This window comes from Tachysurus fulvidraco, chromosome 18 (genome assembly GCF_022655615.1).
Source record: "Tachysurus fulvidraco isolate hzauxx_2018 chromosome 18, HZAU_PFXX_2.0, whole genome shotgun sequence".
Classification (NCBI taxonomy): Eukaryota; Metazoa; Chordata; class Actinopteri; order Siluriformes; family Bagridae; genus Tachysurus; species Tachysurus fulvidraco.
Window position 1 is genome coordinate 14651744 of NC_062535.1, and position 22950 is coordinate 14674693.

A 22950-nucleotide genomic window follows, 5' to 3' on the forward strand; every position below is an offset into this window, starting at 1 on the left:
AAGGCTGACTCATTCCGACTAACATTAAATTAACACCTACTGTAGATAAAACTCGGAAGAGCAGGGGAGCATCGCACATCAGTTCAGGCCAGTTATGTTTGTGTGTGTGTGTGTGTGTGTGTGTGTGTGTGTGTGTGTGTGTGTGTGTGTGTGTGTGTGTGTTCGATGCGGAGAGATAAAGACAGCGAGCCGAACAGAATTTGTGTAGGATGTACTACAGACAGTGCTGATTAAAATCCACCTCGGCCCTAAAATACAACACAATGCCCAATTGTTGTTATTCATAAGCCGTCCCTTAGCCGTCCCTACGACAGTCTCAAAAAAAAAAGACTTTTCCCTTATCTAATTTCTTTAAAGAATGGCGATGAGGATGTTTATATGCAAGTAGATGGATTTTAAAAAAAAACAACGCTTTTTCTTAACATAGGGTCATCGAAGACATTCATCCGCCCCACAACTACACACCTACATGCTCTTGTCCAGCACAGCATGGCGTCGATTATAATTGGCTCCAGCAGGGACGAGAAGCAAACATACTCGTGTTACAACACAGGAACAAAACTTTGTTATGATGCAGCAGCCGTGAAACATCATTTCCTCTGCCATTAGCTGCAGTGAGGTCACATTCAACGAAAAAAAAAAAAGTTGTTGCTGTATATCAAGCTTGAGACTAAAATAGCTAGACGTAGATTAGCTTTGTTAGCGTTTAGAAAACCGGTCACATGTTATAGTCTTGGCAAATGTATTAATAATAATCGGGAGGTTAAAGCAATGGTCAGTGTGGAGAAAATGGTTAGGAATTGATTAAAAGGATGTGCTTTTTTTCACCGGAGTGAGGTTTTGCCCTTCAGCCTCTGACTTGGTAAATCGATGCAACTTTAAATGAGTGGCATGTGAATAATAATCAGCCAGACACCTCATTCAGCACTAAAACATTTTATTTATTTATTTACTTACTTACTTACTTACTTACTTACTTTTTTTTTTTATTATTCCATAATACATATGATGTCACAGACATATTTGCAGACTGTTTTGCAGACTGTGACATAAATTGCACTGAACCCTGTATAAAGATTTCTATACAACTTGACCTAAAAGTTTAAAGTTGTATTTTATGTACAATACAACCGATCGATTAGATTTAATAAGGCATGTTAAAAAAACATCACGTCAATTAACCGATACTTCCTCTGAGTCGTGCGAAGCTAACCGGCTGCAGCGATGTCACAGATCGTGATCTAATGGTTAGAGAGTCTGACTCCTGACCCTAAGGTTGGGGGTTCGAGTCTCGGGCCGGCTACTACTGGCTACTACTAAAGTGCCCTTGAGCAAGGTATCGAACCCCCCAACTGCTCCCTGGGTGCTGCAGCATAAATGGCTGCCCACTGCTCCAGGTGTGTGTTCATGTGTGTGTGTGTGTGTGTGTGTGTGTGTGTGTGTGTGTGTGTGTGTGTGTGTGTGTGTGTGTGTTTGTTCACTGCTGTGTGTGCACTTTGGATGGGTTACCGTACTTAGCCATATGTCACGTCACTTCACTTCACTTCACGACACATCTGGTAGAAAGGGCTATCTGCCCTCTTCCACATAGATGGGCGCAAAGTCGTGTGTGATTAGCTAGTGATTGACAATGAGAGAGCGTAAGTCCATCCCTCATCCCAAGAGATCACATCCTTGAAATTTAGCTATTTTGACCTTTCGGACATGGATAGCTATGGCATTCACATTAGTGATCGTATAACGCAGATACGAATGCTTTATGTCACACCACTGTAACTACCTTTATAGCACTGATCAACTCCACTATAAAGAGCAAGCAGATGAGTAAAGGTGGAAAAATATTCTTTCTTCTTTTTTTTGGTCATGAAATTGAATCGATGCAGGTTTCCAGCAAAACTGTAGCTCTTTATCTATCAGTGTGATGTTTCATCCCACCAGCGCTTCGGTTCTCACATGCAGTCTGAGCAGCTATGCTTTGGGACTAAGCTAGGATCAGGCCTTAACCTTTTTTTTACTTAAATCCAAGCCTTAAAATTTTTTTTGGAAAAGTTTAATAGGGCGATTGACTCTCTGAATCCTTCTAATCAGTCCCACGCACTGTAGAGTTTGGAGTGGCGATTGGAGTGGTGTAGCACTCTCGAGCACGGTCATTTCCATCCTCTTCCTCACACATTAACCGGGCCTCCACGCAAACTGCTTGTCACCAACAGCATTGAAAGCGGATGAAAGCCCGGCTAATCCACTTTGAGACAGAACGGCACCAATAAGAGTGCATAAATGATGCCGGCAAGGCCTGTATCGGTCCAGCCGTGGGAGGATGATGAGAGGGAGATGCATAGAGAGCAAGTATTATAGAAATGTATAGATAGAGTGAGGCAAATATAGAGACAGCGCCGAGAAGATGGATGGAGAGACTGAAAAAGAGAGACGCAAGGGGAAAGGAAACAATTTGGAGACAGACAGAGGGAAAGAAAGATAGAGAAAGAAGCCTGGCTTGTCAGAAAGTCGGAGGCAGTGAGAATAAAGAGAGAAGAGGAACAAAGGAGTCTTCATATGCCAAAATATCTCTTATTAATTTTGAACTTTCTACACTATATGCGTAGATGCAGAAAACTGTAACTTGTGTTAAAAGAGCTAGGCTATAAGCTTAGGAGTGTAAGGGATTCTTACGAGAACCCAAAAATTCTCCAATACTCAACAACAAAACTTGAAAATCTTCCAGAATTCATTGTGTTTTTTTTCCCCCCATTCATTTCTTTTTTTAATTAGCTTCAGAATTTAGCTCGGATTATGCGCCACAAAGACATTGATGCCTAGGGTGCGTTTTACTCTTGGCCAAATCCTTACCACAAGAACCTTCGGATATCAAGTTCTAATTTCATACATCACATACTGTACTGTACATGATCACCTCTGTGTTAAACGTTATCGGAAACATCACCTGAGACGTACCGTACTGTAGCCACATGCCTTAAGACCGGTGAATAACTTGCAGGACCAGATATTATTATATCAGTGTGTTATCCGTCATGATCGCAGTTGTTCCCTACATAAAGTATGTCAGTGTTTAGAATTGGAAAATGTCAAATCTGATCTGATATTGCCTCGGCGTATCGCAGCGGTGCCTCAGTTCATCTCTTATTCTTACGACAAGCATCGAGTCAATGTTAAATAAGGCAAAGCTTGAATAACACGTCGTGCCGCCGTTAGGAATAAGTGCGCTAGTTCAAGAAACAACAGCTTCATTGACTTTTTATTGAGTATTAAGGACACAAGAAGCACACGCTCCCACATGGAGTGATTATAGGATGATGTATTCAAATACTTTTTCACTCACTACTGGAGTACTGAAGCTGTTGAATATAATACATTATATTAAAATGTACATCGCTTGTATACGCGTATGTCTGAGGCGATCTAATTAGATTCCTTTCTTTGTTAAGGGTTTGAGCTCATTAGTGAATTCAGCTGTTATTGTTCAGGGCTGAAATGAATACCTGTAGAAACTGCAGCTCTCAGTGGACTGAGATGATTACTCGGGTAGGAGCTGACGCAACGTACTATATTTTTCTCCATCACTCCTACAGCTGCCAGTTGGCAGCACATGCCTGCATTTGTCAGGAACATTTGAGATAAAGCAGCGTAAAACACCCTGTTCTGTTCTTCCTCCTCCATTCCGGCGACTAATTTGTCTTCATGATATACACTTCATCTCCATCCTTCATACGCTCCCCTCGTGCCCCTAGCAACCCACTTAATTCTTTTGCTCTTGTGTAGCCACATAACTTTCAGTAAAGAGCGCCATAAACAATGGCGCTGGCCTTTAGTGGAGAGCAGTTAAAGCGTAGCACTGTGTTTGTGGCTCCTATCATTGCTGCATGAAGCACTCATATTGATTTCAGCAACACACACAGGACTCGAATCTCTGGGGCTTCCACTTTATACCTCCAACACTTCAATAGCTCTTCAAAGAGAGAGTTAGAGGTTTTGTAGTGCTTTGTACTGCCAGCTGCTTTGTGTGTGTGTGTGTGTGTGTGTGTGTGTGTGTGTGTGTGTGTGTGTGTGGTTATGTTTTAATCCAAGGTCACCACTTTGGTTAACCAGTAATAACTTGAAACAAACATACTGGTCAAACCATTTATTTATTTATTTATGTTTATTTATTTGTTTATAATTTTTGACTAGGCTTTAACATTTTTTAAATGCGTAGCTTGCGATGGTACGGTGTATAGAATTTTACAAAAAAACATTAGCCTTTTTCTGATCATCCGGTATTCCAATCAATTACCCGAACGTCTTTCTCACATGAGCACACACTCCGGTGTCCCTATTGTAACGGGAATCGATTCGAAAATCACACCTCGACATTTCCGAGCATCCCTTGTGCTGTGATCTGAGCGTTAACCCTCGGTGCCGCTCGTTCTTGCTCCGAAACCGACTTCACAGAGGAAGATTACCGACGCACGGCACGCTGACATTATCGTATCAATTTTGCATTGAGCGTTTAACAAAAGAGCCACGATTCTCTTTCTGATGTGATCATAGCTATGCGCTAATGTAATGTAAAGGCTAATCAGAACCACGAGAACCCTCTAGTGGTCATTATCATCGCCTTTCAACTTTTATTTTCCATGTTGACTTCACAGTCACGTTAATAAGCATGGATCGTTCCATCATGATAATTAAGCTGATGATAAGGTTTCACTGGATTTTCAGCATAACTAGAAATCACACGGATTAAAGACGTGGACTGTTGAGCACTACTTTATTGGATTAAGGGCTCGTGAATAGCTGGGATAGTCTCTTGAGTGGAAGGCAACATAGTTATGTCCAGGATCGTTATTATTACAGCTGTTTTATTTGAGATCCTTCATACTCCTTTGTGAATTCAGACCTTGTCATGGACTTCCATGACTCTCGTGGCTATGAAGGCTATACAGCCTGGAGCTTAATGCTTTCAGTGATCCTCTTGAAATACCACTATAAAACATGTAAAAAAAGAAAAGGCAAACTCTGCTAAACGAACACCGGTTTGGACTTTATGGGCTTACCCTGGAGCCCATGTTTGGTGGAGGAGGCGATGTGATGCGGTGTCGTCTGCAGGGGATTGTCTGGTATCTGGACCACCATATAAACTGGCCCAAAATGGTGATGTGGAAGCAAGTGTTGCAGGAGGAAGTGTGGAGGTCATGTACAGTCTAGACACTTGCAACAGAAAGTCGTTAGCCTGCTTAATTCTTAACCATGGTTTAGTAGGACAGTGTAATATTACATTGGCTGTATATAACATTAGAACATCTGAATATAAGACTATGTATGATATCTAGTGTCATTTGTTCATTTGCATATGAGCAATTTATTAGTAATAAATCTTAACGTCGCTTCATGCTACACCGAGCCAGGCTGTGACTACTGAGAGCTAAAAAATACTAGTACTGTTATTATAGTGTCACAGTTTAACTGTACGATCGGGCAGTTTACTCAGCATCGGCGTAATTTAATATAGTTGTATATAGTATAATATAGTAGACCTGGAGCTCACTGCTGCTGCTAGTGCTAAATTTAACAAATGCAAAGAAGACTCTCGAACATTGCTGACTAGAACTAAACACAACAATCTGTTTTTAATGGATAGATGGATGGATAGATGGATGGATGGATGGATAAGTGGATGGATGGATGAATGGATGGATAATGGATAGATGGATGGATAGATGGATGGATAAATGGATGAATGGATGGATAAATGGATGGATTGATGGATGGATGGATAAATGGATGGATAGATAGATGGATGGATGGATGGATGAATGAATGGATGGATAGATGGATGGATAAATGGATGGATGGATGGATGAATGGAGGGGTTGAACGTACAGATAGATGTATTTCTTGATCATTAAGGGGAAATTAGGGATGTTTTGTCTGAGAGCGTGCTGCACGTTGCCACACAAGGTTTGTTTATTTATACTGTTTGTTTTCCGTGCGGCACTTTTCCTTACATCCATCCAATCTCTCTTTCACCTTATAATAACAACATGTCCAAATGCTGACAATCTGACATCGGAAGAGGTTTTATGGAGTGGCCAATTTCAAAAATGTCCCTATACACTACACACAGGCTATATATTATATGGTATATATTATATTATTTAGTGTATATATTATAGAGAAACTTTTACACAGCTATATGAACACAGTGATTCTACAAAAAACGTGGAACGTATAGACAACGTTCACGCAGTGTGAAAATTTGAACGCTAACACTCGCGGTATTTCACACTTTTCTCACTAATCGCGATAAAAGTAACCGAAGAACGGCAAACGAGATCCAACTTTCTTCTACTTCTGTTCTAAATGGAGCAAACAGAAAACACATACAGACACCTGCAGAGACACACAAAGTTGTCAGTGATTGCCTGCTTATCACACAGACTACAGAATGAAAGGAATTTGCTCGGTTTGCACTGTTAAATGTCACTTTTGTAATGCTGCGGTATAAAGAGGATTCCTGTAAGAGATGTGTGAACAGTGCGGTGTAATATCATAACGCCACATTGAGTGCTGTGTAATTTTATATCTCCAAGCAGGATAATGGATCTAATGGAATCTGTTGGAAGTACCAGGGATATTATATATATATATATATATATATATATATATATATATATATATATATATATATATATCAAAAAAATTCTATTTATTGTAATTATTTTCTCCCATTTCAACCGGTGTTTGAACATCAACACCGATTAGGTACGAGTTAGGAATGTAACACAGGGGCCGTGGACTTCTGTAGGCGAATGGGTTCATATTTATAAAAGATGTGACGAGAATAAACAAGCACTAAATCATATAGTCTCTTTTTACAACTGACATTGTCTCAAAGCAGCTTTACAGAACATAAACATAGAACAAAAGGTTAATATAAAGAATAATATAAAGATTAATAGAACACAAAATTCAAGATTTATATTAGATTGATTTAGTTCACAGTGTGTTTGTATTTATTTATCCCCAATAAGCAAGTCTGAGGTGACTGAGGTGACTGTGGGGAGGAAAAACTCCCTTAGACGGTAAAGGAAGAAACCTTGAGAGGAACCAGACTCAAAGGGGAACCTCATCCTCATGTGGGTGACACTGGGGGTGTGATTATAAATATACAGTCTGCAAAAGATCACATGGAGTTCACATCTCCTCTATCTATCTATCTATCTATCTCTCTATCTATCTATCTATCTATCTATCTATCTATCTATCTATCTATCTATCTATCTATCTATCTCTCTCTCTCTCTCTCTCTCTCTCTCTCTCTCTCTCTCTCTCTATCTATCTATCTATCTATCTATCTATCTATCTATCTATCTATCTATACACCTCTCTCTTGCTACTTTGAAATGAGTAGCTTATGCTAGGCTAAAACGTTCAGTAGCTACATAGCGAAAAATGAAACATCTTTGTTCTCTATACATTACTATTTGTTCCCCTTTTTTTCTACAAGTCTACGGGGCAATTACGGATTGAAAACTAATATATGAAATCTGCTTGTCCACATAGTTTTGATTACTGATTATTCCCCCAAGCCGGTAAACACAAAACCTTTCTTCAAGAGTTGCTTTTGACCACCGATTGCTCACTTCTGTGTATCGATGTCCCCGCTTTGCAGAGTTCCAGCACAAATCCAACACAGACCTCACCACTCGTATGCACTTTGTGAAGTCTCTGACTAGCCGCAACTGTGTGTGTGTGTGTGTGTGTGTGTGTGTGTGTGTGTGTGTGTGTGTGTGTGTGTGTGTGTGTGTGTGTGTGTGTGTTCAATAAGAATGCAGAACAGTGGTTTCATTTCTCCTTGTACAGTGCATTGCATTAAAGTATTATGGGATGTCACACCATTTCTGACCGAGGATCAATAGTGTAATCAGCGAAGCAATAAAACCGAATGATGATTGGAAAAGTCGAGTTTAATAAGCAGGCCAGCTTATTATCCCAGAATGCACTTTTAGTCTGACGAAAGTGAGAACAGTGCAGCGCTACAGCTGCAGCTAATGTCTATCATGTGACCTCTACAGTACACACACACACACACACACACACACACACACACACACACACACAATATATATAACCAGCAGCATACCATTAGCATTAACCTCTTTGTGTGAACAGCACTCAATAATGCATTAGTGCTTTGGAAAATGTATGCTCTTAAGTCAGACGTTTTTCTATATCGCTGCATGGTCAAATCCACTGTCTCCAGGTTTAACCCAAACATATAAACAGGTATGAAATTGTAAGAAAAAAAAACAACAACAAATAAAGCGGGCCCCGGTGATGTTTTTATTCGGCTAATATTAAAAAAAAAAAAATTATTTACCATCAACACTTGATTTCTGCATAAATATTTATAGCTGGAATTTATAAGCAGATACATGCTGTAATTTCAGTATGCCAACAGCATGCCAGCTATTGATTTGTGTCAGCAAAGATGTTTTACATGTGCTAAATGGTTTAGTTTATCGCCCTATAAAAAGGAAGAAGTAAATATAATATCCTTCAGGCTGAGTATATAGATGAGAGATGATATTCGGTTCTATACCCTTTTACCGCAGAGCTGTACAATCCTCAAATCTGATTGGTCCTTACTTCCATTTGTCTGTCCATCCATCTATCCATCCGTCGATTTTCTGTAGCCTCTATCATACACGGGATCACATGAATCTGAGTCTATCCCAGGGGACCCAGGAATCACTGTAGGTGGGGGACAGTCTGGACAGGGTTCCAGTCCATCACAAGGGACAATCACACACACATTTACAAACTACGGAGAATTTTGAGATACCAGACACACAGTGTTTGGTCACTGGACTAAGAGAGGAAACCAGCGTACATGGAAACCCCAGAAGAACAGGAAGAACTTGCAAACTTTGCCCACGAAGGTTGAGAATGTAATGAGATCTTTGTGTAATTCTTATGATGTAATATACTGTAAGCAATGCTAAGGAGTCTCCAGTGTCAGCATGGTGAAGGGTCTTGGCACTTTTCTGGTTTCTTGGTAACGAGTTTTTGTATCTTCCTAAGTTTAAATTTAGTTGGAACTCCTGTAAAAAGTCGCCATTGTTTTTCGCATGCAAGTCGCAGACATTTGGAGAAGATTTTCAGCTTTGCAGGTTTAAATGCTGCATCGAGGATGTCGATAAAGCCCGTCGAAGCACTATTTTGCTCACGTTTTGCCCAAGATTTGTACGATAAAAAAGTGAGGTGACCTCTTCCTGTCAAAGAGTCATGTATAGTGTGAAAGCTTCACTTTCCCTGTTCACATCTGTCCAGATGTTGTTACCTGTAATGGCGGTGAAACGACTACGAGAATGATTTAACACTTGGATCATGAGGATGGGAGCACGCTGTTCTTTCCTGCTGAGCCTCGAGTCATTATTTCTTGGAAGTGTATCATCTAGATAATTTGTAGATGTTTATGCGCAGTCCTTGTAAAGCACAAATCGTCTATCTCGGGGAGTAGATTACGAAATAAAATTGACTGTCAACAACGTTTATGGACAAATACTCACTCTGGAAAAAAAAAAATTCTGTCTATAGGTTTCATACAGTTTAATTATTTCTTTTCTGATGCTGTTGTAAACACTGTGAAGAACGAATAATAAAGTTCAATCGAATCAACGGCGAGTAAACACACTCTCCGTCCCAGTCCCAGATCTAGTCTACTTCCTTATGGACTAAATAACATGATTATAGTTCACCCTGGTCAAGGTTCCTAATTGGTGCAACAGAAAAGAGTTTACCCAGAGGGCAATGCCAGTTTCACTCCCTTGGCTCCTGGCCATAGACGGCTGTGGCTTTGTTGCTTCAACAGCGTACAGTAGCGCTCAGACGGTTCGAACTCGGAGTCTCCCGGTGATGCCACAGTGGGAGGGGTGGGAAGTGTGGCGTAATCGCTCTCTTTCTCTTTTCTGTCAATCACGGCTGCCAGTCATAGGTGTCTGCGTACTCACATCTGTTGAAATGGGTGTGCAAGTGTGTTACAGTAGGCTGTGATGCAACGAAAAGTTGTGTTCGGAGGCTTCATGTGTCTTGAAGGAAGCAAGTCATTGCTTTTAGCTGTCGTATGATAGGGGAAAGGTTACCGGTGGTGGAAATTGGTAGCGGGCTAAATATGTAAGAGTACAGGGTCAAATATGTACTGTACCATTTCCTATTTTCTACATACTACATGGCCGAAGGTATGTACCGTAGACACTGGACTATTGAATGTCCCATTACAAATCCATGGGTTGGTCTTAAAAGAGTTGGTCCCCTCTTTGCTCCTCACTTTTTCTGGTAATATCAGAGCCGGCTATGGGGATTTGTGTTCATCCTGCACAAGAGTACAGTACAGACACTGACATCTGGCAGAAAGGCCTGGCATGAAGTTGGAGTTTAGGTTCATTCCAAAGGTGTTTAGGGTGCAGGCTTCCATGCAGGCTACGCAAGTTCTTCCACTTCAACCTTGTCCTTATGGACCTTGCTTTGTGCACAGGAGAATTGTCCATCTGCAACAGGTTTGGGCCTCTTAGTTACAGCATACGAAGGCATTCTAGACGAGTATGTGGCACACATATACAGTAGGTGTGATGCTCAGGTATCCACATACGTTCCTTGCTAGACAAAAAAACATCAAGATCTTCTGGGGTAACTGTTGGATTTGACCTTTAAATGTCTTGTTCTGAATGCCGTCGTGCTCAGATTAGAACTAGATCCAGCACAGAGCTTAAAATGACGTTATGTCAAAATATCCAGGCTTCACATTGCACAGCATCAAACGTAAGGTTAAAGTGGGTTCTTACGCCTCCCAGCAGGTTACAAGACTTCAGAAGGAACCTCTATTTAACCGAGACAGCAGGAGGATTTTCACACTTTCTGCAAGTCTCTCTCTCTCTCTCTCTCTCTCTCTCTCTCTCTCTCTCTCTCTCTCTCTCTCTCTCTCTCTCTTTTAAATCATGTGTCTTTTCTATCCCATGCCGCTTGGCCTACTTTAAGGACTCGGGATATCCAAAGACAGACACAAATGACAGCTGCCACTTCATATGACTCACACTTGATGTCTCAGTCTTTGGGATTGAGGGCAGCAAATCACTTGACCCTTCTGACAAGGACATCTGTAACAGTTAAGGTTGACAGTTTATTAGGTACATAAGGAAGCTACAGTATTATAAGCCTTTCCATAAAGACGTACAGGTATCGATATAAAGATAGAGAACAAAATTTCACCTAACGTCCTAGCAACGTTTCCTTGCTAGCAGGTTTGAACGCAGGTTTACAGCAACAATGTTATAATTCCTATTTTTAATTAATAATAAATAATAATTAACATTATTGTTTCCATAGTAACAGCCGAGCATTTTTTGGAAGGAGTCTCCAGTGAGACGGTGCTTTGTAACAGACAGAGGCTGACATTAAGGTTGTTGGTTACGTGGCCTTTGGATTTAATGGTTTCTCAGTGATGTGACGATGATTTTTGTTTTGTTTGTTTGTTTTATCGAAGGTTATAAATGGACAAAAAATGTAATAAATAATAAAAAAAAACTTTATAAAACTCAATGTGCTCAGAGGAAAATAATAACAATCTACAGTTAACAGAAACCTATTGGGCCGCATTACACCAGTGATTATTTACTTGTGATTATTTATTACTTAATAAACATGAATTATTCAGTAAGTACTTTAAAGTGAATAGAAAAAGTGTGTACTGTAGGTACGAGAGTGAGGAAGCTAAATCTGGCCTATAGGTGGCTCGTGGGGGATCGTAAATATGCCGGATTTGGAAGTAGACATGTAAATCATGCTTTATTTATCTTTATTTGATTATACTTTATTTTATTAGACATTAGATCGAATAACATAGTCCAGTGGAAAAGGCAATGTACCGAACGTGGCAATAATCGCAGATGTTCCGTAGAGAGTTGTGTTTCGACTGGAGTTTAATCCGGTTCTGAGTAAATTGGCCATAAATATTCCGTAATTAAGTCCATCTAAATCTATCACCCGATCTAAGTGTAATCTGGCTTTCATCACCGGACGGCAGAGAAAACTTCAATGTGGAAATCTGGGGATAATTATGACCTGAGACTGCGTCATGGGGTCTAGACGGGGTATAATCCGATTTTATCCATGCAGCCAAAGTGCCCAGCTCTCTAATTCACCTCTCCTTGTTTGGGTGTGTTGAGCCGCGCAGATCCATCACTTCCAGTCATGGCGATCCGGCATCGGCAGGCAGATTTGATTATGGCGTACAGTAGCGCTCAGTCTGTCTGCAGATGTTTAGGGCATTTAGCCCTGCCTTGCACTCAGCGCGGATATTAGAGTAGCCGTCTGGCCCTCTGTTAAACACACCAGCTCTTGTGTGTTACAAACACACCTATTGTTTGTATAACACCACAACACTCTGTGTACCATCATGGCTTTTTAGCACCACGCACTTTCAAGCAAGGGGAGACCTGATACGTCCCAAAATACATCTCTCTTTACCTCCCTAGGCTGGTAAGATATCTAAAGCTCTAAAAGACAGACGGAATACTGTATCACACAGGAGAATGATTGACACTCCAAAAAATAACCTCAAAAAAAGTTTACACAGTAGCCACCAGGGAGACGACGACGACACGCTTTATTGATAGCTACTGTAATTAAGTGTAGGCTTGGAGAAGAGGGAAATTGCACATTCATCATATCAAATTAGCACGCGTAGAACACTCTGAGGGCGGCCTAATGGCTGCGTTTTCACCCCTGCTGTAATCAGCGAGAACAGCAACGGAAAGTGTCACCTGAAAAGGCTGGGCTGGACATTTTGTACACAAGACAATCCCTAAGTAAAATATATTCTAACAGAATACGCAGGACGTATTGGCAAAGTCCACTGGGTTTGATACATAACTATCACCACCAGGATGGAAGGAGACAGACCCGTATGCAGGATAGCTTCGAATGAATGGGGTTTAATAAATAATGAAGACAAACAGCAAAAGGCGATAACTAAAACAATACAAATGACGACAGTTAACAGGGACTAAACGTAACTAAGGGTAAACGTGACTAATGATTCCGCGCCGCATTCAGCAAGTGGGCACACTTAAATACAAAAGACAATGAGATACGATTAGGAACAGGTGTGGAGACAGGGAGGAGCAGACGAAGGCGGGGCAGACACGTGACGAGGAACGTAAACAAAGGCACGTGGCCAAAAGTCCGGGCCTGAGTCCTGACAATAACCTTTATTTCCATCTAACGTTCTCTCCTTCTTTTGTCTGCAGTGGTTCTCCTGGACACCACAGCTGTATTGGGGGAACTTGGTTGGATGACCTACCCAGTAAATGGGGTAAGTAACATTACAGTTAAGTTGCTAAAAAAAATGCTTTGTTAAAAAAGCCATTAATGCGATTTTTTTTTCTTTCTTTTTCTGAATCAGTTCTCAAAACGCCAATTTATTATTAAATGTCGACATGAAGCGTTTGACAAGCGGTAATTCTCCATAAAACACCGGTTTTAGTCCGGCATCAGGTATAATCTGCCTCTGGGGGAAAACTAGCACTTTGTCAGAGTGCTTAATTTCAGTAAATTTGATATTTAGACATTCTGTAAAGTGGAATCTGGAGTGGAGCATGTGTAACTATTTTGGCAGCTAGAAATACAGGGCGATATTTGCCCCCTGGAGATGATTTTCAGGGGCTTTTTATCCTTTTATTTATGCACACACTTTTTAACTTTCTAACTTGAACTTTCTGTTAATCTTTCACAGTTTTTTAAGTTTTCAACTTCAAGTTTTTTTATGGTTGTCCTTAGCGTGACATTTAGGTATCGAGCCAGTCCATTTTCCACCGTCTCATCTAATAGTCAGCTAAATAAAAACCTACCCTAATGTTCCTAAAAATCAAGAATTTATTAGATTGTAAATATCTGGGGCATTTAAGCTATTTATGGTGGACCTTCTGACCCTGAACGAGATGCAGATCGTATATAGTAGAGTAGATTAGAGTAGTTCAGCACACATTAGGGTAGAATATAGTTCAGTAGAATAGAGGAGACTGGGGATGATATATTGGGGAGTATATTAGAGTAGAATAAAGTCGATTAGATTAGATTAGATTAGATTAGATTAGATTAGATTAGATTAGATTAGATTAGATAAAGAGTAGATTAGAGTAGAGAGATTGGAGTAAAGGAGATTCACGTAGATTAGATTAGATAAAGATTAGAGTAGAGAGATTGGAGTAAAGGAGATTCACGTAGATTAGATTAGATTAGATTAGATAAAGATTAGAGTAGAGAGATTGGAGTAAAGGAGATTCACGTAGATTGGATTAGATTAGATTAGATTAGATTAGATTAAATTAGAGTGGGGTAAAATAGAGTGGATCAGAAAATAGTTGAGGAGATTAGACTAGATTAGACTTCCTTACAGACTGAAACAGGTCTTTACAGCTGAACTGTGTGTAAAATATTTACAGGCTCTCGGTTTATAAACTGTTTCAGAAATACATGATGAGCAGCTCATTAGTTTACGTATAAATAAATGTAGTGTTCATAATGAAGTCGTGCCTTTAAGAATTCATGTCAAGCTTAAAAGCCTTCATTCCTACTAATCCTCACGGCTTTATTACATCAACATTCAACCCTGAAATGGATTCCTCAAGCACAGAGTAAAGGCTCTGTAGAAATTCTCTCTTATTGTATGTTCTAATGAGAAACGTCTACACTTTAACACCTACTCGGCTTTGTGCACGTCGTCCAACGTTATTTCACCTTTCTGCATTAAAGGTGGGGTCTCCGATGTTTGAGAAATGCTTCAGAAAACTGAGTCAAGACAAAACAAAAATCCAAACAAACGTGTAGCCGATGAGCAGAAAGGGGCGGGTCTTGTCAATATGGGCGGAGAGAGTGTTCAGTGCGCACGGTCGTATATTCACAGGTCGGAGTTTCCCGAGTCGATAACTCCTGAGCTAAACGCTGTTACTACACAAAACGCGGTTGTAGCTGCCTCTCTACATTACTACGATAGTAAAGAGGTGTTATTTGTGTAGTAACAGCGTTTAGCTCAGGAGTTATTGACTCGGGAAACTCCAACCTGTGAATATGTGGCCAACTTCCTGCTCCTTCAGTTCTCTCCAGCGCTGGAAAGCTGATCCTATATTAACACGTCCTACTTCTTGCCTTATCGTAAGCCTTTCTTCTCTTTCTTTCTTTCTTTGTTTTTATCCTCCATGTCGATGTTAAAACCGCTTTCTGCTGATGTCACACACGCACACTGAACACTCTCTCCGCCCACATTGACAAGCCCGTCGTCTACACGTTTGTTTTGATTTTTGTTTTGTTTTGATTCGATTTTCTGAAGCATTTCTCAAACATCAGAGACCCCACCTTTAATGTACTAATGCAGTAACCCGGACATCTTACCGGTGGTTCAGGATATTAATATTAATACCTCAGATGATCTTCACATAATTTCTGTTTCTCTGTGAGACGCCCCAACTGTCTGTTTACAAGTGTCTAACATTTAAAGGTGTTTGTCTTCAACTACTAAAATTCAGTGTGAGATTATCAACAAGGGGAAAAATAAAAACACGTCCTGACTCGCTTTAGATCAGACTTGTGACCGGAGAACACTGGAGGAACTTGTATCTAACGCTTTGCCCAACTGTAACAAGTCTTAAGCTCTGGTCAAACTGCTGGTGTACACGAGGACACGGATACCTCTGGACATCCCGTCAATGGAAAATAATCAGCCTTGAGGTAGGACCAGTAACCCAGGCGGCATCGTAACAAACAGATGTGTAACAGATGAAGGTGTTGTGTAAAGTGTGGAATAATACGCCCGTAACGAAGCCGGTCGACTTTGCTGTTTTGTTCGAGTCCAGACGTAATAGACCCGTAAAGACGTAGCGAGCGAGCGAGCGAGCGGCATCTCCCTCCTGAACGTGACTCCAGTTGTGATGCAAGGCAGAGACAGTTTTGTATTAGAGCTGGTGTAAAATGACCTACTATGCACAAGCTGGTGATTTCCCAGTGGCCCTGCTGTGCACATCTCCAGATTGGTTCAGCTCTTCCTCTGGAAACCACGGAGTGAAGGGACGACTGATTTCCTCGGTAACACCACATGAGTTTTCATTTGTGGTGCAATAACAAGCCAACCCACATCTCTCCCATCAAATCAATAATTCATGCTCTAATATCCTGGATACCTGCTCTCACTAGGTAGTCTCTCACTCTGTCTCTCTCTCTGTCTCTCTGTCTCATTCTTACACTGTCTGTGTCTCTCTCTTTGTCTCACACTGTGTCTCTCTGTCTCTCTCACACTCTGTCTTTGTCTCTCTGTCTCAATCTTACACTGTATGTGCCTCTCTCTTTGTCTCACACTGTGTCTCTCTGTCTTTCTCACACTCTGTCTGTCTTTGTCTCTCTGTCTCAATCTTACACTGTATGTGTCTCTCTCTTTGTCTCACACTGTGTCTCTCTGTCTCTCTCACACTCTGTCTGTCTTTGTCTCTCTGTCTCAATCTTACACTGTATGTGTCTCTCTCTTTGTCTCACACTGTCTCTCTGTCTCTCTCACACTCTGTCTGTCTTTGTCTCTCTGTCTCAATCTTACACTGTATGTGTCTCTCTCTTTGTCTCACACTCTGTCTCTCTGTCTCTCTCACACTCTGTCTGTCTTTGTCTCTCTCTCTCTCTCACACACACACACACACACACACACACACACACACACACACACACACACACACACACACACACACACACACTCTGTCTGTCTTTATGTCCCTCTTACTCACACTGTCTGTCTTTATGCCTCTCTCTTTTTCTGTCTATTTTCTGTCTGTCTGCTTGTCTTTATGTATCTGTCTGTCTGTCTCTTTATCTTTGTGTCTCTCTGTCTGCCTGTTTGTCTCTTTCTTTCTATCTGTCTTCCTCTCTTTCTCTATATCTCTCCCTATCTGTTTTTCTGTCGCTCCACCCTCTCTCTCTGTGTCCCTCACCATGTCCCCCTCTCTCTCTCTCTCTCTCTCTCTCTCTGTCTCTCTCTCTCTCTCTCTCTCTCTCTCTCTCTCTCTCTCTCTCTCTCTCCTGCCAGGGTACAGGGTATTGCATGTTAATCAGGGCCTGTCCCTTATTTCTTTTTTCATGAGCCAGCTGGAACACACACCTTTCCTAGCATCAGGACACTTCTTCCTGCCATTTAATTTGTTTTCTAGTAAAAGACGACAAGAGTATATTTACACTCTTTTTTGTTTACACTGACAGACACGTCCTTCGGGTATACTTCATTCTCTCTCTCTCTCTCTCTCTCTCTCTCTCTCTCTCTCTCTCACTCTCTCTGTCTGTCTCTCTTTGTAAAACACCCCTTTCTCTTCCTTTCTCTTTCCGTCCCTCTGTCTCCGCATGCGGGCGGCAGGTTTGTTTGTGCTGTTTTGTTGACTATTCTCCCGGCTCTCCTCTTTGACGTGTCCCTCTGAGCCGCTCCGTAATTACTAAATGTGTCACAGCGCCACCGTGATTTCTCACACGTTCAAATTGGCGAGGCAGATTTCCTCTTTGTGTTCGAGGCAGAGGCGAACCTCCCCGTGCCGCACGTGTGCAGAGAAGGAGAGACTGTATGTTGCATATTTAACCACCGTTCTGAGCTAAGCAAGGAGAAAGAAGTCTTACTGAAGTGTGCAGAAGAGGCGGTAAACAAAAGCGAGGCGAGCTACAACACGACACTTACACAAACATACCCAGTACAACTCGTTTAAGGTTTAATGTTGCTTTGATCGAAGTTACAGACTAAAACTAGAAATGGAATTTACTGTAAGGTCGGGAAAAGGAAAGATCGTAAGAGAACGTATATAGACAAAATAGAAGGAAAAGAAAATGATAGTAGTATCTAAAAGGCAGCGTGGACGCGGGGGCGTGGCCGAGTGCCGGGATTGTGACTGGAGGGCGGAGCCGAATAAAGTGATCGGTCACACACCTGTGCCCAATTTTAGTAACGACGCTGTTGCATCGGGATGCTGCAGGAATAAAAGAGGGAGAGATGAGGGTCGAGGAGAGAGAGAGAGAGAGAGAGAGAGAGAGAGAGAGAGAGAGAGAGAGAGAGTGTGTGTGTGTGTGTGTGTGTGTGTGTGTGTGTGTGTGTGTGTGTGTGTGTGTGTTACACACAGGTTTCAATAAATATCACAGGTTTTGGGTTATTTAACTCCATCATTGTTCTACGTCATCGTGTCTTTAGTAACAGTTTGTTACATCCTCTCTCTCTCTCTCTCTCTCTCTCTCTCTCTCTCTCTCTCTCTCTCTCTAACACACACAAACACAGACAGACACCCCACCGCTCTCTCTCTCTCTCTCTCTCTCTCTCTCTCTCTTACTCACACACACACAGACAGACACACATCCTCTCTCTCTCTCTCTCTCTCTCTCTCTCTCTCTCTCTCTCTCTCTCTCTCTCTCTTACACACACATCCACAGACAGACACACATCCTCTCTCTCTCTCTCTCTCTCTCTCTCTCTCTCTCTCTCTCTCTCTCTCTCTCTCTCTCTCTCTCTCTTACACACACATCCACAGACAGACACACATCCTCTCTCTCTCTCTCTCTCTCTCTCTCTCTTTTACACACACAACCACAGACAGACACACATCCTCTCTCTCTCTTTCTCTTTCTCTTTCTCTCTCTCTCTCTCTCTCTCTCTCTCACACACACATCCACAGACAGACACACATTCTTTCTCTCTCTCTCTCTCTCTCTCTCTCTCTCTCTCTCTCTCACACACACACACATCCACAGACAGACACACACATCCCCTCTCTCTTACACAAAATGCCTATCCCGTCGTGATTTCATTAACAGTAACGTCTGCGATGCTCGCGGCAGATTTCACCCGTGTAGAAGATGTCTATTAAAGTTACAGGAACCAGAGCGTCTACATGCTGTCACTGTGTATTATATATAGATGTATACAGTGTTCCTATACAGTCTCCACCTCTCGTATGATGAAATCTATACAGGCCTGGCAGAATCTGTGGAACATACAGAGACAGTACAGGAGTGCGCTTTATTTAGGGCACAAACCACAAATCATATCCCGAGTCTGTAGCAGGGGTTAAACACACAGGCAGACACAGTACTCGTCTCTATGCTGTGTACAGTAACACGAGTGAGATTCAAACTTGTGGAAAGAAAGATTGGACTTAATATTAGGAGAGCGAAAAGATACCGACTTAAAAGGATAGAACTAGACAAATGACTCTGAAGTACACACGATACAGGCGAACACATGGGTACATGGTGCCTGATCTTGTGTGTGTGTGTATGTGTGTATGTGTGTGTGTGTGTATATGTGTGTGTGTACTGTATGTGTGTGTACTGTATGTGTGTGTGTGTGTGTGTGTGTGTTTGTGTATGTAGCTTATAGCTGTTATGAAATAGGAGAATTCTGTGTTTTTGACTGAATTGCTGAAAAATAGCTGCTATTATTATTATTATTATTATTATTATTTTATTATTATTATTCATTTATTCTGACACATTTCTGTGATATAGATTATATAGAGTTAACACCATTCTGAATAAGAGTTTCTTCCTTGTCAGAATGACGTTTCATTTTATTTCCGCTGCTATTATGTCAGTACGTTAACGTTTAGGTCACGAAGCTTTGACACCTCGTAAAAAAATAAACAAATAAATAAATAAATCAAAATAAATAAATAAATCTTTAAAAAAAGTCAGTCTCTTAAGCCGGAGCGAGTCGGGTTAAATAGTGTTGGGGGAAAATGAACGAGGGGAGCGAAGAAAAACTTTAGAAAGAAGCTCATTGTGTCGATATTTTTCTTTAAGGCTCTATCACAATGACAGTCTGGGTCTGTTTACTTTCTGGTTAATACTTGGTTTCTAAGTGGAAGTGGGCGTGGCCAAAGTTGGCAAAAAACACATGATGCTGTGAGCCATGTATTTAGTCCTCAGTGCCTCCCAGGAGTGTCGGATTAACCTGAGAGAAAAGTCACACCACAAATCACACCATTTTACAAAAGACCATTTTTCCTCCTGAGTCCTCACCAGCTTCAATTTCCGCTTTAAAAAAAAAAAACAGCATAAATAGTGCACTAAGTATCCCTGCGCTAAACGGCTAGTAATGCAAGCTGAGTGCTAATGGCTTAACACCAGTGTTGTAATGTATTAATTAACAGCCAATCAGTAAGCAGGCTCTTTATGAGGGTGTAATTAGGTCTCTAAATAACCTTCATTATTTCTAAAGCACTAGGATTTCATGTGCTGTGAACAATGTTCCTGTTATTGTACATAATCTGTTCCAGGCTATTTTTATAGGACAGCAGTGCACATAGCTGTGCTAATAAAGCGGGCTAATAAGATCACAGAGCTGTACAGCGCTCGCTCCTGGACAGCAGTAACTCAGGCCAGAGAAGTCCTTCAGAAATCCTTCCACCAGTCCAATCTGACGGCGCGTGTTTGCGAGCGCTCGTTAGCGTCGGCGGCGGAGGAGCGATACGGGTCCAGTGATGTTCTTCAGTGAGGTCAAGTTATCTGAAATCAGTTGCGTTTGCGTATTCAGAAGAGGAGCATTAGCAGAGGAGCTGAGAGCTGTCTCTCCATCCAAGGGTGATTAATGATCTCTCAATGTTCACTCACTCGCCACTTGCTGCTCGAAAGGTTGACCTTTTTTTCTGAAAGTCTTGTCCATCTCTCTCTCTCTCTCTCTCTCTCTCTCTCTCTCTCTCTCTCTCTCTCTCTCTCTCTCTCTCTCTCTCTCTCTCTCTCTCTCTCTCTCTCTCTCTCTCGATCTCTCTCTCTCTCTCTTTCCCTTTCTCTCTCTGTGTCCCCCTCTCTGTCTGTCTCTCTGCCTGTCTCTTTTTTTCTCTCTCTCTTTTTCTCTCTTTCTCTCTCTGTCTGTCATGCTCTATCTGTCTCTCTGTCTGTCTCTCTCTCTGCCTCTCTCTCTCTCTTTCTCTCTCTGTGTGTCCCCCTCTCTGTCTGTCACACTCTGTCTGTCTCTTTTTCTCTCTTTCTCTCTGTCACACTCTATCTGTCTCTCTGTTTGTCTCTCTCTCTCTCCCTCTCTTTCACACTCTCTCTCTCTCTCTCTCTCTCTCTCTCTCTCTCTCTCACACACACACACACACACACACAGACACACACACACACAGACACACACACACACACACACACACACACACACACACACACACACACACACACACACACAGACACACACACACACACACACATACACACACACACGTTCTTTATGGTATGTATAGATTTAAATGATTTATATGTTTTTAAAAGAGAGGTCGAGTCTCGAGTGCCTTCAGAGAATCTGAATATCTTTTAAAAGCTGTCGTTTGAAGACATTGATGAGCATGCAGGTAATGTAGCCTTGCTCTAGTGGACCCGTATTTTTCTCGAAGAGGCCCTTTTGCTTCATCTTAATGCAGTAAATCACTTCCTCTCTCACTGCTGCCGTCTCCAGCGAGCTGCTTTTTGTTACGCCGTTCTAAAGAAGCACTTCAGAGCATGGAGATGTAATTCCCTCGCGCTCTCTGTCAGTCTTTCAGACGGTATACTGTAGATTCACCTCCGGAACGAGATACAGTTATTCAATATAGGTGGGAACGTGGCAGTCACAAGGTCCAGCACTTCTGATCCCTTCGGCCCTCGCGGCTCTCTCGTTCGACTGAGATGGGATTCTGTCCTAATGCCAAGCTGGATTTTCTCTCCTGAATCGTCGACCGGATCTTTATTGATTTTTATCAGACGGCGTTCCGTCTAATTCGCACGGACAAGCAATCGGCCTGTCGGTTCGAAGCGATTTTCCGTTCGGAGCTGGAAATCCAGCCTAAACGATTTCAATTTCAATGCTTGGCAAGTATGTGGAATGATCATATGAGAAATAATGAAGTATGAAAATGAACATTGCTGAAAATTTGTTATTGCCGTCATCCGTGTCACGAATTCAGAGACCGAGAAGTAAGTGCACCAATGATTAAAAAAAAAAAAACAGTGATTTATTTATTTATTTATTTTTGACCAATCAAAATGCAGAAATGCCTTCACTCATATAAAACCCCTAATGAGTCTGAACATGACATTAAACACAAAGGTCTAGGATCAGAAGCGGTACGAAAAGATATGAAAATCCTAGATAAGATACTTTATTGCTGTTGTGTGACATTTAAACATAACACTTATGTAATGAATTTTATTGAAATGTGTATAGATAGATAGATAGATAGATAGATAGATAGATAGATAGATAGATAGATAGATAGATAGATAGATAGATAGATAGATAGATAGATAGATAGATAGATAGATAGATAGATAGATAGATAGATACTGCAGATAGCCAGTTATTACATTTACATGTAATACATTAATCTATAGCAGTTAGAGGCATAGCGGGGCACGGTGGCTTAGTGCCTAACACGTTTGCCTCACACCTCCAGGGTTGGGGGTTCGATTCCCACCTCCGCCTTGTGTGTGTGGAGTTTGCATGTTCTCCCCGTGCCTCGGGGGTTTCCTCCGGGTACTCCGGTTTCCTCCCCCGGTCCAAAGACATGCATGGTAGGTTGATTGGCATCTCTGGAAAATTGTCTGTAGTGTGTGTGTGTGAGTGAATGAGAGTGTGTGTGCCCTGTGATGGGTTGGCACTCCGTCCAGGGTGTATCCTGCCTCTATGCCCGATGACGCCTGAGATAGGCACAGGCTCCCCGTGACCGGTAGAAAATGAATGAATGAGTGAATGAATGAGTTAGAGGCATAAATTATGTTCAGGTTATTATTGGGAGATTGCTGGAAGTCTAGAGGATTGAGTTCCTCCACCGTCCTACTCGCTATTTTACCTGATGTGATGCACAGAAAAGAAAACTCTCAGTTGACTTAATTCAAACTCCTACATCGGTTCCACTT

At 41.6% G+C, this 22950-nt stretch overlaps 1 protein-coding gene across 1 annotated transcript in view; it reads left to right on the top strand.

Annotated features, from left to right (window-relative positions):
* The window catches only part of epha6 (eph receptor A6), a 143372-nt gene that overhangs the window by 2419 nt on the left and 118003 nt on the right, over nucleotides 1–22950 (top strand). The window contains exon 2 of the mRNA XM_047803675.1: nucleotides 13305–13369. Coding sequence (XP_047659631.1) covers nucleotides 13305–13369 — 65 coding nt within the window. The remainder of the gene's footprint in view (nucleotides 1–13304; nucleotides 13370–22950) is intronic.